Source organism: Chiloscyllium plagiosum, chromosome 6, assembly GCF_004010195.1.
Source record: "Chiloscyllium plagiosum isolate BGI_BamShark_2017 chromosome 6, ASM401019v2, whole genome shotgun sequence".
Lineage (NCBI taxonomy): Eukaryota > Metazoa > Chordata > Chondrichthyes > Orectolobiformes > Hemiscylliidae > Chiloscyllium > Chiloscyllium plagiosum.
The window spans coordinates 89,351,247-89,364,979 of NC_057715.1; the positions used below are offsets into that span (position 1 = coordinate 89,351,247).

General features: G+C 37.5%; 1 protein-coding gene across 1 annotated transcript in view; it reads left to right on the forward strand.

Annotated features, from left to right (window-relative positions):
* Nucleotides 1-5,740, forward strand: part of nbeaa (neurobeachin a) — an 849,844-nt gene extending 844,104 nt beyond the window's left edge. The window contains exons 57-58 of the mRNA XM_043692709.1: nucleotides 3,517-3,668; nucleotides 4,210-5,740. Coding sequence (XP_043548644.1) covers nucleotides 3,517-3,668; nucleotides 4,210-4,300 — 243 coding nt within the window. The 3' untranslated portion in view covers nucleotides 4,301-5,740. The remainder of the gene's footprint in view (nucleotides 1-3,516; nucleotides 3,669-4,209) is intronic.
* Nucleotides 5,741-13,733: the final 7,993 nt, after the last annotated feature.

A 13,733-nucleotide genomic window follows, 5' to 3' on the forward strand; every position in this document is an offset into this window, starting at 1 on the left:
TAAGTGGCACTCAAGATGCAAAAGCATGACATACCCATAATAGCATAATAGACCTTAAGGTTATGACTATTTGTTTGAATTTTTCACACTTTTTCCAGCTTGCTATCCATCAGGTTGGAACAGTAATATTCTTCCACAATTGTTTATTCAAGTGATCAAACCTATTTTTTAATTCTCAATCTTAGAACTTTTGAAGTTCCAGTTACTGCTGAACACTCTTGAGCTGTCAGTTTCTTCTAAGGTAGAGTTCACACAGTGCTATATATGAACTTGATGGATGAGGCATTATCAAAGTAAACTGCTTCTGATTACAGAGCTTCATCCCCCAGCAATTAAGTTTCTGACTTCAATGAATACAGGAGAAAATTAATCCAAACTGAACTTAATGATTTCTAATCATCAAAGAAATATTATAAAAGCAAATTATTTATTGTTATGATGTGAAATACCTCAATGTTCCTTGATATGCTGTGAATCACTGATAATTTTATAAAGAACATAGGTACATTAGGAGCAGGCGTCTGCAACTCACCCCTTTGAGCCCTCTTTGCTATTTAACATGACCATAGCTGATCTTATCCTGGACTCAACTCCTCTTTCCTGCCTCCGCCCCATACCCCCTTCTTCCACTTTTCATCTGAAACACATCTATTTGTTTCTTGAATCTGTTGATTTGATTCTGCCTCTACTGCACTCAGGGGGAGTGAGTTCCATAGTTTCTCAACCGTCTGAGAGAAAGAGTTCCTCCTCACTTCGGTTTTGAAGCTACCTCCTCTCAATCTGTGTCCATGACCTCCTTGTTCTAGACTATCCCACAATGGGGAACATCCATTCAATGTACACCTTATCAATCCCCTTCAGCATTTTATATACCTCAATCAGATACCCCCTCATTCTTTTGAACTCCAACTAGTACAGCACCAGCTATTGAGCCACTCATCATACAACAGACCTTTCATCCCTGGAATTAATCTGGTTAACCTCCTCTGAACTGCCTCCAATGCCACCACATCCTTCCTCAAGTAAAGAGACTAAAACTGGACACAGTATTCCAGGTGTGGTCCCACCAATGCTTTATATAATTGTAACAACACTTCTTTACTTTAATAATCCAGTCCTTTTGCAATAAATGCCAAAATTCCATTTGCCTTTCTTATTATATGCTGCACCTGTATACCCATTTTCTATGAACAAGGACACCCAGATCCCTCTGCACTGACACAGTTTGAATCTGTTTCCCATTGAAATAATAATTTATTTTTCTGGCCAAAACGGATAACCTCACACTCCATCTGCCTGATTCTGGCCCATTCTCCCAAACTCTCAATATCCATTTGTAAACTCTTTATCTCCTCAGCACAGACTGCTTTCCCAGCTACTTCAGTATCTTCCATGAATCTTGCTAAGTTACACCCTGTCCCTGCCTGCAGATTATTTATATAGATTGTGAATAGTTGAAGTCTGAGAACTGAACTCTGTAGCACCTCACTATTTACAGTTTGCCATCCAGAGAAGGACACATTTATCCCAAAACTTTGTATCATGTCAGTCAACCAATCCAAGCCAATATTCTACCTCCCACCCCCTGTCCCAGGATCTAACCTCTCGGATCAGTCTTTCATGCAGCATCTGTTAAATGCAGTCTGGAAATCTAGATATACCACATCCACTGAATCCTCATTATCCATCTTGCTGGTTATAACCTCAAAGAACTTCAGCAAGTTTGTTAAGAATGACTTGTCCTTCATGAAACTGTGCTAATACTGGTGAATTGAACTTTGTTTTTCCAAGTATTTAGATATCCCCACCATTCTGATTGACTCCAGCAATTTCCCCACTCTAGATGTCAAGCTGACTGGTCTACAGTTTCCCACTTTTTGCCTATCTCCTTTTTTTGAATAAAGGTGTCATATTAGAGTGTTTCTACTCAAGTGGTACCTTTCCAGAATCCAGGGAATTGTTGAATATCATAATTCATCCACTGTCTCTGCTGCCACTGCTTTTTAATACTCTAGGGTGCAGACCATCAGGCCCCAAGGGTTTATCTGCCTTTGACTCCATCAGTTTGCTTAGTTTCTTCTCTCTAGTTAAAGTAATTTTGTCAAGTTGCTCTGTAGTGGGTGTAGTTTTTGGGAAGAAATAATCTTGCACTGTGAAAACAGGCAAAATGTTGGTTTAGTACCTCTGCCATGTCTGAGGTTCCCATTAACACTTTGCCATTTCATCATCTCAAGGGCCTACATTTACGTTCGGTATTGTCATCCTTTTTATAAACTTAGAGTAACTTTTGGTAGCTATGCTTATGTTTTCTGCTAATTTCCTTTCTTAGTTCATATTAGCTCTTTTTATTTTGTTTTTAGTAGCCCTTTGCTGACCTTTAAAGTTCCCCTCCAAATTGCTGATATCTTTTGCAGTAAGGTAGACATGCCCTGGTTTTTGTCTTTGTTATCCTGGACTTCCTGTTAAGCCAAGGATGATTTTTGACACTTTTACAGTTCCTCTTCCTCTCAGGAACACAGTTTTTAATTGACAGGCATTTAGCATCTCCTCCAGCATTTGCCACTGTTCTGCCCTTCAATGTTTTTTGCCCAGTCTACTAGGGCCACCTCTTTCCTTTTAACAATCACTCACTACCAAGTCTAGATGTTTTGGATTTAGCGTTCAGTGATTCTGTTTTGCCTTGCCACATGTTCGGGTGCCATTCAGAAAATAAGCAAAACCTAATGTGATCTATCTGCTTGTGCAGTAGGTCTAATTGGTCCTAAAAGGAATTGCTTGAAGCCACCAAATAGGAAGTACAACTTTTTTCAGTTTCCCATATAGCGAGGACAGGCTTCCACTTCAGTTCCACGTTACAGTTCCTCCCAATTATTCTCCTCAATGCCAGACACATCTGCAAGCCAACAACACCAATTTCTAACTTTCTAATGATGCAAGGAAGTCATTGTGCAGTGGTAGTGTCACTACACTATAATCCAGAATTCCTTATGTTTAGGAGACAGATGTTCAACTCCCACCATGGAGGATGATGAAAATTAAATTCAGTTTTTAAAAAAAATGGCATTAGAGGTTAGTCTGATGGTGACCTTGTTGATTTTTATAAAATTCCATCTGATTTGCTAATGGGAACTTGGGGAAAGAAATCTTTTGTCCTTAGCTGATCCGTCCGACAAGTGACCTCAGGCACTCAGAAATATTCCTATCTCTTAACTACCCTCTGAAATATCCCAGCAAGCTACTCAGTTCAAGGTCAACAATGGATGGACAATAAATGCTGGTCCAGACACCACCCTCATTCCATGAACTAATAAAAAAAATTAGATACTCAGGTGACATACATTTGAAACACACTCAAAATTACACATAATGTTTAGGGTCACGTTGCAATTGTGCCTCTCATTTTATATGTAAATCTAATTTCTCCCCTTGGTGTCTAATCCAATTTATAAGTATAATTAAAAGATATTTAAAAAGAAATCTTCTAAGTTACTGAATATTGATATGTATTCCCTCAAGGCTTTACTTCTCAGCAGTGATGGACAAAACCTGGTAACAGGCGGAGATAATGGTGTAGTTGAAGTGTGGCAAGCCTGTGACTTCAAACAACTATATATTTATCCTGGTTGCGATGCTGGCATCAGGGCTATGGACCTGTCACATGATCAAAGGTAACGGAAACTACTAAATTGGGATGTAACATAACATAACTTCCATTCATATATCATTATTATTTCAAATAAAATATTGAATATTATACAAAAGTTTTGATACCCCAGTAAAGCCAGGATATAATAAAATGGATAAAATGCAGCATAGATTCACTAACGTGTCACCAAAGAGACTTAGAGTTATGTAATGAAATTTGAAAAGTTTGAATTATCTTTTATTAAAGGAGATTGAGGAGTGATAACTGGAGAATATAAAAGACAATGAAATAAGGTATATAGTATAGTGGCATCCACTGGTTAGAAAGTAATAACAGTGAACAGAATTAAGAGGAACACCATGAGAGTCTAGCATTTAAGGTTAATTTGCTGAAATAAAAATTAAGTCTGATTATGCTGCATATTTGATTCAAAAGCATAGTTCATCTACGAAATTGTATTGAAGTTTCCATATTATTTGATTATTTTTATACTTTACCACATTATGCAAAGTAATGTTCTGAGATCAAATATTAAATGTAACATTATTTTATATCTGTTACAGGACACTGATAACAGGCATGGCTTCGGGCAGTATTGTAGCTTTTAACATAGATTTCAACCGATGGCATTATGAACATCAGAACAGATACTAAGCCAATTTTAGGGGAAGCAGAAATGTGATTGCCAGTTCCAGCTGAGAGCACAAGTGCTGTAGTGAATGCCCAGGCATAAGTGGTGGAACATGATGCCCTCTGCATTGACGTCTGTTATACATTCCATTACATCTAGCAATAGTTGTACATTGTATTCTTTATGTGTAAAAGCAATCACGATGGCCATTTTTTTTTTCTATCACCGAGCACCAGCTACAACAAACAGATGCCATATAAGTTTATGATTCACTAATGTAAACTAAATGAATCAGAATGTTAATTAATTAATGCTTCCAAGTAATTCTATTGATAATGTGTCAAATCAGTTGTGAAGAATGTATCCAGTTATTATTCATAATACTGCAAGCTAAGAGGCCAGCGTTTTAAAAAATGCATTCTTCATTTACAGTCTGTACCCAATCTATCAAATAATACTTTTCATAAATTCTACTTTAACTCATCACCTTTGATAGATACTGAAAATCCTGAATATGTTTCTTAACTGCTTTGAAGTTCCATCATGTGGTCTATATATCTCGTGTTCCTTAAAATAATTTTTCCAAAAAATATACTGGTGGAACTCAGTGGAAAATAACAAACATTTGTAGAATTGAGGACGAAGTTGACTTGACTATCTAATTTTACAGTGTGGCAATGAGAACCGCATTCGATTTTGTGTTATTATTTTACAAACACAGTTTGGTTTCTGTACACTGTAAAAGTTATATTAATGAGGTGAATATTACAAGATCTCGGCTTCTCCAGCTTATAAACTGCATTTTCAGCTTTCCTAGTAGGCACGAGATTAGGAGTACATTGCATTTTTTTACTGTAGCAAAAATCACTTAATATTTCTGGCATATTAATCAAATCAAATGCATACACGGGGTAAAAAAAATCACTTCATGTTTTCTTCTTTGTATATTTGGTGACTGTACTGTCAAAAGTCATAGATGTACATACTGTGTTGGTAGGGCTAAAAGGCATGTAAACAGGAATGTAGTTTTCTTGGAATTACACTCACTTGCAGTTTATTTAATTAAATAATTATTGGATTCTTTGTATTGGCATTTTGCATCAGAAATATTATTTATTGCTGCGATTATTGATTTGCCATCCACACTGTAATAGTAAATTTTAGCACTGAGTTCTTTACTTGTTGTTTGTATTTAAACAATTAAAACCATGAAGAAAGTCTGACTGCGTAATTAAATTGTACATCATATATGTGAGCAATATTATGAGTTTTTAGTCTAGAACTGGGAGGGGGGAATAAGCATCTGGAAAACAACTTCATTTCATCTGGAAATCACAGTGAAATATTTTGGATATACAAAATCCTTGAGCTATTGTAACGCTGTTTTTTGGCAAAGATGTAAAATATGCCAGATGTGTGTCAATTCAAAACTAAAATTGAAAAAAATAAAATATGCAGAGAAATAAATTGTTCATTCTTTTGTCAATATAGTATCCTGTGGAGCTTATGTTAATCTTGTCAATCTAAAGAAAAGAGAATATGTTTTCATTTAATTGAAAATGCCTTTCTATAATTGCTTGTCATTGTTTTTGCTTGGCAGTAAAGTAAAAACACTCCAAATCCAAATGGAGTTCTAGGTGATCAGTTTTGGTAATTAAGTTTGAATTGCAGCAACCCACAAAAAGTAGTACAGATTTCACTGAGAAACTCAGCAGAGCATTTAATGGAATGGAAAACCTTTTTCTCTTGAATTTTCTAAACATTTGCCTGAATAAGAGCAGCTCTAGCAATACTCTGAAAGCTCTACACTATCCAGTAGAAAGCAGCCCACTTCATTAGCACCCATTCTACTGCTTTAAATATCCACAACTTTCAATGCTGATGCACATTGGCAGCAGTGTGTACTATACACAAGATGTACTGCAACATTCACTAGAGCACCTTAGACAAAATCTTCCAAACTCATGATCTTTAGATGGCTCAGGCAGCAGATGTATTTGAACATCATCAGACATGTTCTACCCAAGGAACATATCATCCTGCCTTCGATTTATGTTACCATTCCTGATTCTAGATTGAAATAGATAAAGTTATGTTTTAAAACCAATGATTATGGAAGGAATTGCAGTACCTGGGGAGGCATTCGCCTTTAAGTATTATCATTAGATAATAATCCAGATACCCCAGGGAATGTTCGAGGGATACATGTTTTCCATACCACCATGGCATATAGTGCAATTTGAATTCAATTTTAAAATTCAGGAATTGTTGATTGTTGTAAGCCCATCCGGTTCACAGAAGACCTTAAAGAAGGAAACTGCCATCCTTAATTGGTCTACATACTGCAGACTCATAGAAATATGGCCGATTGTAACTGCAATAGCCTAAAAAGACACTCCATTTTATCCAAGGGCAACTAAGAATTGGCGATAAATGCTGGCCCAGCCATCAATGTCCATATAAGTGAATTTTTTAAAAAATACTTCTTTAAAAGCAAGTACTCAACCACACTGTAAGTTTATAATGCTGCTTTGTTCAAACCATGTGGGTAGTAATTTATCGACAGCATCAGGATGAAATATGTTACTATGAGCTTTAGCCTTTAACCAGAAGCTAAGAAGCTTTATCGTTGGTGTATCAATTGTCTTTGCCTCCTGAGAAGAAGTAAAATAAAACCTGGAGAAGATAGATTGAAAACAGAAAATCTTGGCAAACAAAAGGATCACCTCAGTGAACAAAAAAAAAACAAATAACTGCAGATACTGGAAATCAGAAACAAAAATAGAAATTGCTAGAAAAACTCAGCAGGTACAGCAGCAACTGTGGAGAGAAAGCAGAGTTAATGTTTTGGATCTCGTTACCCTTCTTCAGAATTGATTTGTAGCTAGGAAATGTTGGTATATATACGTCTCCCTAATGTGATCTCTTTTAGATATGAAGTGCAGACTAGATGACTGCTTTTCAGAACACCTGCATTCTGATCACAAAAAAGACCCTAAGCTTCCGATTTCCTGCCACTTCAATGCACCACCTTTATCCCTGGCCAACATCTCTGTCTCAGGCTTGCTATAGTGCTCCAGCAAAGCTCAGCACAAGCTGGAAGAACAGCATTTTCCAGTTGGAAACTCTACAGCCTTCTGAGCTCAGTATAGAGTTCAACAATATTAGGGCTTGAGGCACCTTCTCCCATGTCCTTATACAAACCCCGCATACCAGGCCTTGTTATCACATGGTCTGATATTACAACCACCCATTGTTAGCCACTGCTAGTCCCCATTAGTAGCCATTCATTCTTCTATGTGAACTGTTATCCGCTCCTTTGTTTGTCCAACTTCTCTCTCTTTGAAGGCCCTATCTCCACCTAACATGTATTCCTTAACTCCTCCCCCCACCCTATCTTCTGCACAAAAAACAACTTTTTCCTCATTATCATCAGTTCTGAAAAAAGGGTCTCTGGACCAAAAATGTTAACTTTGATTTCTCTCCACAAATGCTGCCAGACCTATTGAGATTTTCCAGTAATTTCTGCTTTTGTGTCAACAATTTTAGAAAGGGCGGCATGCTGGCTCAGCGGTTAGCACTGTTGCCTCAGCGCCAGGAACCCGCACTCAATTCCTACCTTGGGTGACTGTCTGTGTGGAGTTTGCACATTCTCCCCTTGTCTGCATAGGTTTCCTCCAGGTGCATCAGTTTCCTCCCACAATCCAAAGATGTGCTGGTCAGGTGAATTGGCCATGCCAAATTATCCATAGTGTTAGGTAGTAAATGTAGGGGAATTGGTCTGGATGGGTGACGTTTCGGAGGGTCGGATGGACTTGTTGAGCCGAAGGGCCTGTTTCCATATTGTAGGGAATCCAAGCTAATCTAATCCAATATAAGCTTGAGCACCTTCTCCCATGTCTTTACCCTAACTCCAACAGACCAGACCTTGTCATCATATGAGCTGTTACCACAAACAACCCATTGTCAGCCACTGATGGTCTCCATGAGCAGCTATTCATCCTCCTAGTCTGATCTTTACTAATTCTTTGGTCTGTCCAACTGTTTCTTCCTGTATCTAAAAACAACCCAGCTGATAGGATTTTGGCAGCAAATCTCTTTTTTGGTCAGGATCTACAGAACCTGTTTAGTGTGGTATGAGAGAAATATCGAGTAGTATAAATGAGAAGACAAGGTGTAGTTTACTGCAAGATAGCAACTTATGTGCAAGTTACATTTGTATGATGGACATTGTTACTGCGACTAATTGACATATTAATGGTACACCTTATTCCTTCAAGATCCAAAGGTGAGGTCCATGTGACATCATCATATTGAGTGGTGCTTATTGCACTCCTCATCGTTAATCCTTCCAGATCCTTACACCCTTCTACAATAATTACATCAGCTCTTTCATTTCTGTAACAAGAAGTCTTTTTTAACCTCTGATGTTTACTTGCAAACTCTGGCCTTGCAGTGAGTTGGAACCAATCAAAAGAATTCATCAAAATAGCGGTCCTGCTGCTGGGACCAGATTCATAATGAATTCACTCCTGCCACCTTGTTCGTGGTGACCAAATCCTTCACTGAGACAGTCAAGCAAAGCACAAAATTAATCACAATCCTTGAGCCATACTTTTAAGAATACAATATTACCCTGGTGGCTCAGTGATTAGTATTGCTCACAGAACCAGGGACTCAGTTTTGATTCCAGCCTCGGGCGAATGTGTGAGTGGAGCTTGCACATTCTCCCTGTGTCTGTGTGGGTTTCCTCTGGGTGCTCCGGTTTCCTCCCACAATCCAAAGATGTGCAGGTTAGGCGGATTGGACATTTTAAAATTGCCTCATCATGTCCAGGGATGTGCAGACTAGGTGGGTTAGCCACAGGAAATGCAGGGTTACAGTGATAGGGTACGGGGTTGACGGGGGGAGGGGTGGAGATTTGGTGGTGGGTAGGTGGGGCTGGGATGCTGTTCAAAGGGTCGGTGTGGACTTGATTGAGCAAATGACCTTCTCCCACACTATAGGAATTCTATGATTCTTTTCTATTTTCTTCTTTGAGATTTACTCTATTACTGACATCTCAGAATTGTCTGTACCTATGCAAGGCTTGGGGCAAGGGTTTGCACCTGGAACCTGAAATTGTAATGTTTTTGCAGCATAACACATGAGGAAAGGTAAGTTTAATTGGTTATTGTTAGCTTGTTATGTTTTTAAAACTAAAAAGGACCACGTTGATTATCCAGGTGGGATTTATCTCAACTGACTAATATCTTTAAGAGACAGACATTGTCCAGCACGACTGTGATTGAGATAAGTCCGGTCAATCTTATCTCACTAAAACATTCTTACCAAATTCTTTGAAAAATATTTTATAGGATTACAGTAACTATACGTAGCACAGGTTATTTCAGCATTTTAGTTTAAACTGTTTAGTTTTAGGCAATTTAATCAATATACATTAACAATCTTCATGGGTTCAGCCTCAAACCTTCCTTGACCCATCTATTCTTATGATAACCATAGCTGATTTTCTCTTCCCAATCCAGAGCTATTGTGACCAATTATAGTACTCACTGCCTCAGTTGGGAGCAGCCACGTCATCACATAATGCACATTACGTTTGTAATGCTCCTGGACTGATACTAATTGACTGTGCCAGGCTCAAGAGGCAACTTAATTTCTGCTCATCAATGTAAGATGTTAGAGCTTATATTAAGGGGATTCTTTGCAAAATAAGTTTTGAAAAACTGGTGGTGCTCGTTAAGTTTTTATTAATTCAAGATGTCTATATCAAAGGAGACCTTGGCTTCAGATGCAGTAATTTATATTACTTTTAAGTTATAAACAAGGGAAGTTAAGAGTTTTACAATCTATTTGTTCGCATTACATCCGAAAATGAATGTTATTGGAAGAATATTCAAGAAGATGTTTGTCAGCAATATTTTTGGGAGAGTGAGATTGATCATTTATCTGATTTAATTATTCATGAAGAAGATTGATTTAGACATTTTTTATCATCAGCCTTCATATTACATTAATATATATATTCATATACTGCTTTTCTGATCTGCAAGAAAGCTGGACAGGGGGCTAACACCTTCAACATATTGTCTAGCTAACACCAATTGTTACAGCTAACCTGAGAACGTAACTTTTAAAAATAAGTTTTGTGATTTACATATGAAAGAAGTGAAACTATCATGTTATTCGAACAGATGAAAGACTCAATAGACAATCAAGGTATTTTTCAATGTATAATTTCAGTTATATCACACTGTAAATTTTTGCTATAAATTCTGTGCCTTACAATTGTTTCCTCCACAACCACCTGATGAAGGAGCGTCGCTCAGAAAGCTAGTGCTTCCAATTAAACCTGTTGGACTATAACCTGGTGTTGTGTGATTTTTAACTTTGTACACCCCAGTCCAACACCGGAACCTCCAAATCATAACTTTGACTAGCTAGCAAATTATTCAAAATTTGGAAATGAACTATTTGCATGACAAATTATGTTACAGTTGCATTATTTCAATGCTTTTTGTATGTTCCAGACCTTTTAGCTTAAGGTTTAAGTCTAACCAGCAGATCAACCATCCATAGCATACCCTGGGAATCAGAAGCATAAACAAAAACAGAGTGTGAAGAAGGTTGACTGGACCCAAAATATTTACTTGCTTTCTCTTCACAAATACTGCCAAACCTGCTGAGTTTTTTCCAGCAATTTTTTTGTTCATTATGTATCCTGCTTGGTTTGCTTCCATGATGGTGGCTAATCGGATATGTTTTACAACCCACCTGTAATTCAAGGTAGCAACTATCGAACCTCATGGCATGAGTGTTCAATTAATGTTTGAAGTATCATTGGTTTGTAAGATGTTGCAATAATCTTTTATTTTAACTGGACACTGGAGTGGCCAACTCTTCAAAACCAATTTCTCAATTAAGTATGAGTAAGAAGGCAAAAGCTGCAAGTGCAGGCAATCTGACACAAAGAAAAAATGCTATGAAAATAAACAGACAGGAGTGTATGTGGACACCATAGATAAGTTAAGGTTTCAAATGTTCTAATAAAGACTCCAAACTTGAAAGATTGGTCCTGATCTTTTCTTAATTCATTCATGATATTTTGGGCATTGCTGGCTGGGCCATCATTTATTACCCATGATTAGTTGAGAAAATGGTGATGATCTGCCTTCTTGAACTGCTGCAATTCATGGGAGTGTAGGGAGACCCACAATGCTGTTAGGAAAGAGCTCCAGGAATTTGACCCAACAACTGTAAAGGAACGGCGCTACAGCTCCAAGTCAGGATAGTGATTGACTTGGAGGAAAAATTGCAAGTGATGGAGTCCCCATGCATCTGCTGTCCTGTCCTTGTAGGTAGTAGAGATTCTGGTGTTTGGAAGGCATCCTCGGAGGAGCCTTGGTGAATTATGGTAAAAATAATGACAAGGCTCTCAGTGGTCCCTGTTCTTTAAAAAGATAACTCTCAAATAAACTTCTGAGGTCAGCATATTGCTATTAAATGCAGGTAAGTGGAAATCCCAAAGTTGCTGTCAGAAATAACCTGGTCCTCCAAAGGCCATGTTATTGCAGTCCTTGTTTGTCGACCTGCCATTGAAGTCATTGTATGAACATACACCATAGGAGCAGAAGTAGGCCATTGAGTCTGCTATGTCATTCGATAAGATCATTGCTGATCTGTTAGTGTTTGGAATTCTATATTCTTAATAACCTTTGATTCTGTTGCCCAAAAAGAATCTACTTCTACCCACCTGAATCACCTTCTGAGACAAAAAATTTCAAAGTTTCACAAGCATCTGACAGAAGAAAATTCTCATCATCTCTATCCTCAATTATAAAACAATGACTCCTTGTTCTGGGCTCATTCTTAAGTGGAAATATCCTTCTCACTTCCATATTCAGGAGACCAAATATATTTCAATCCAGTCACCCTTCACTCTTCTAAACTCCATTAGTAACAAGTCTAGGCTGTCGAAACAATCTGTATTCGATAACCCAATCATTCCAGGCATCAGTCTAGGAAAACTCCTCTGAGCTACCTCCAAAGTATACCCTTCCATAAACAGGAAGACCGAAATTACAGACAGTATTCGCACAATGCCCTCTATAACTGAAGCATACCATCCTTTGGTGTAAATCCACATGTAACAAGGATAACATCCCATTAGCTTTCTTGTTTACATGTTGAACTAGAATACTAACTTTCCGTGACTTATGCACTGAAACATTTTCATCACTCTGCACCTCAGAATTCCACATTTAAGTGATACACTGTATTTTCATTCTTCCTATCAAATTTCACATTTCCTGCATTATAATCCATCTGCCTGATTTTTGTCCACTCATTCAACCTATCTAAATATATCCATCAGCCAATCCCACCTTTCTTCTTCACAAGGTACTTTCCTACCTCTCTTTGTATCATTTACAAAATGTAGTTGCCATGCCTTCACTCCAATCATCCAAGTCATCGAAGTAAAGCTGTAAAAGGTTGAAGTCTGAACACAGACACCATTTATTACATCCTGCCTATCAGGCAAATAACAAAGACCCATTTATGAATACTGTTTTCTGCCAGACAGACAGACAATCTTCTGTCCATTCTAATCTGTTATACCTTACACCATGAGATTTTACTTCCCACATTCACCTTTGAAGTGGCACCTTATCAAATGCCTCCTGGAAATCCAAGTAGAGTAAATCTTCAGGTTGTCTTTTTTCAACAACACACATTACTCCTTCAGAGAAATCTAATACATTGGTTAAACATGGTTTCCCTTTGACAAAACAATGCTGACCTCTCTCGATTACCTTGAGATTTTCTAAGTGCAAAGCTGTAACCTATCATTTTTTCCGCAACAGATTTCAAGAGAGTAGACCTGACGTTTCCCATTTTCTGCCATGATTCTTTCTTAAACCAAAGGGTTAGATTAGCTACTTTCTAGACTGATGGAATTGTTGCTGAATATAGGGACTTTTGGAAAATTAACAGAGATTCTGTTAATTTTCCATCTCATTATCACCAGTTTTAAGGATCTAAAGTGAAGTCCATCCAGACCTAGAAACCTGTCAAACCACAATTCAATCAGCTTGTCTAATACAGTTTCTGAGTGATTGTAATTTTGACAAGTTCTTTTCTCGCTCCCACTTCCTGATTTACAGCTATGACTAGAATTTGCTTTTAATCCATCAAAACAAGGCCAGAAGCAAAATATTTCTTGATTTCTTCTTCTATTTTCTTGTAATGGCCTGAATTGTTGTTCTTTCTGCACTAAAATATTATGGTAGTGCATTCAAGATTCATAAGTTTTAATGACATGAAAATGATAATTACTTTTGAACATCCTCTCAGGACTTGAAATATTAAACTTTCTTCTTCAGAAGAAAACTAATTTTGCAGATTTCTGAAAAATTCTCATTTATCACTTTTATCTCTTACTCAATCCCATTT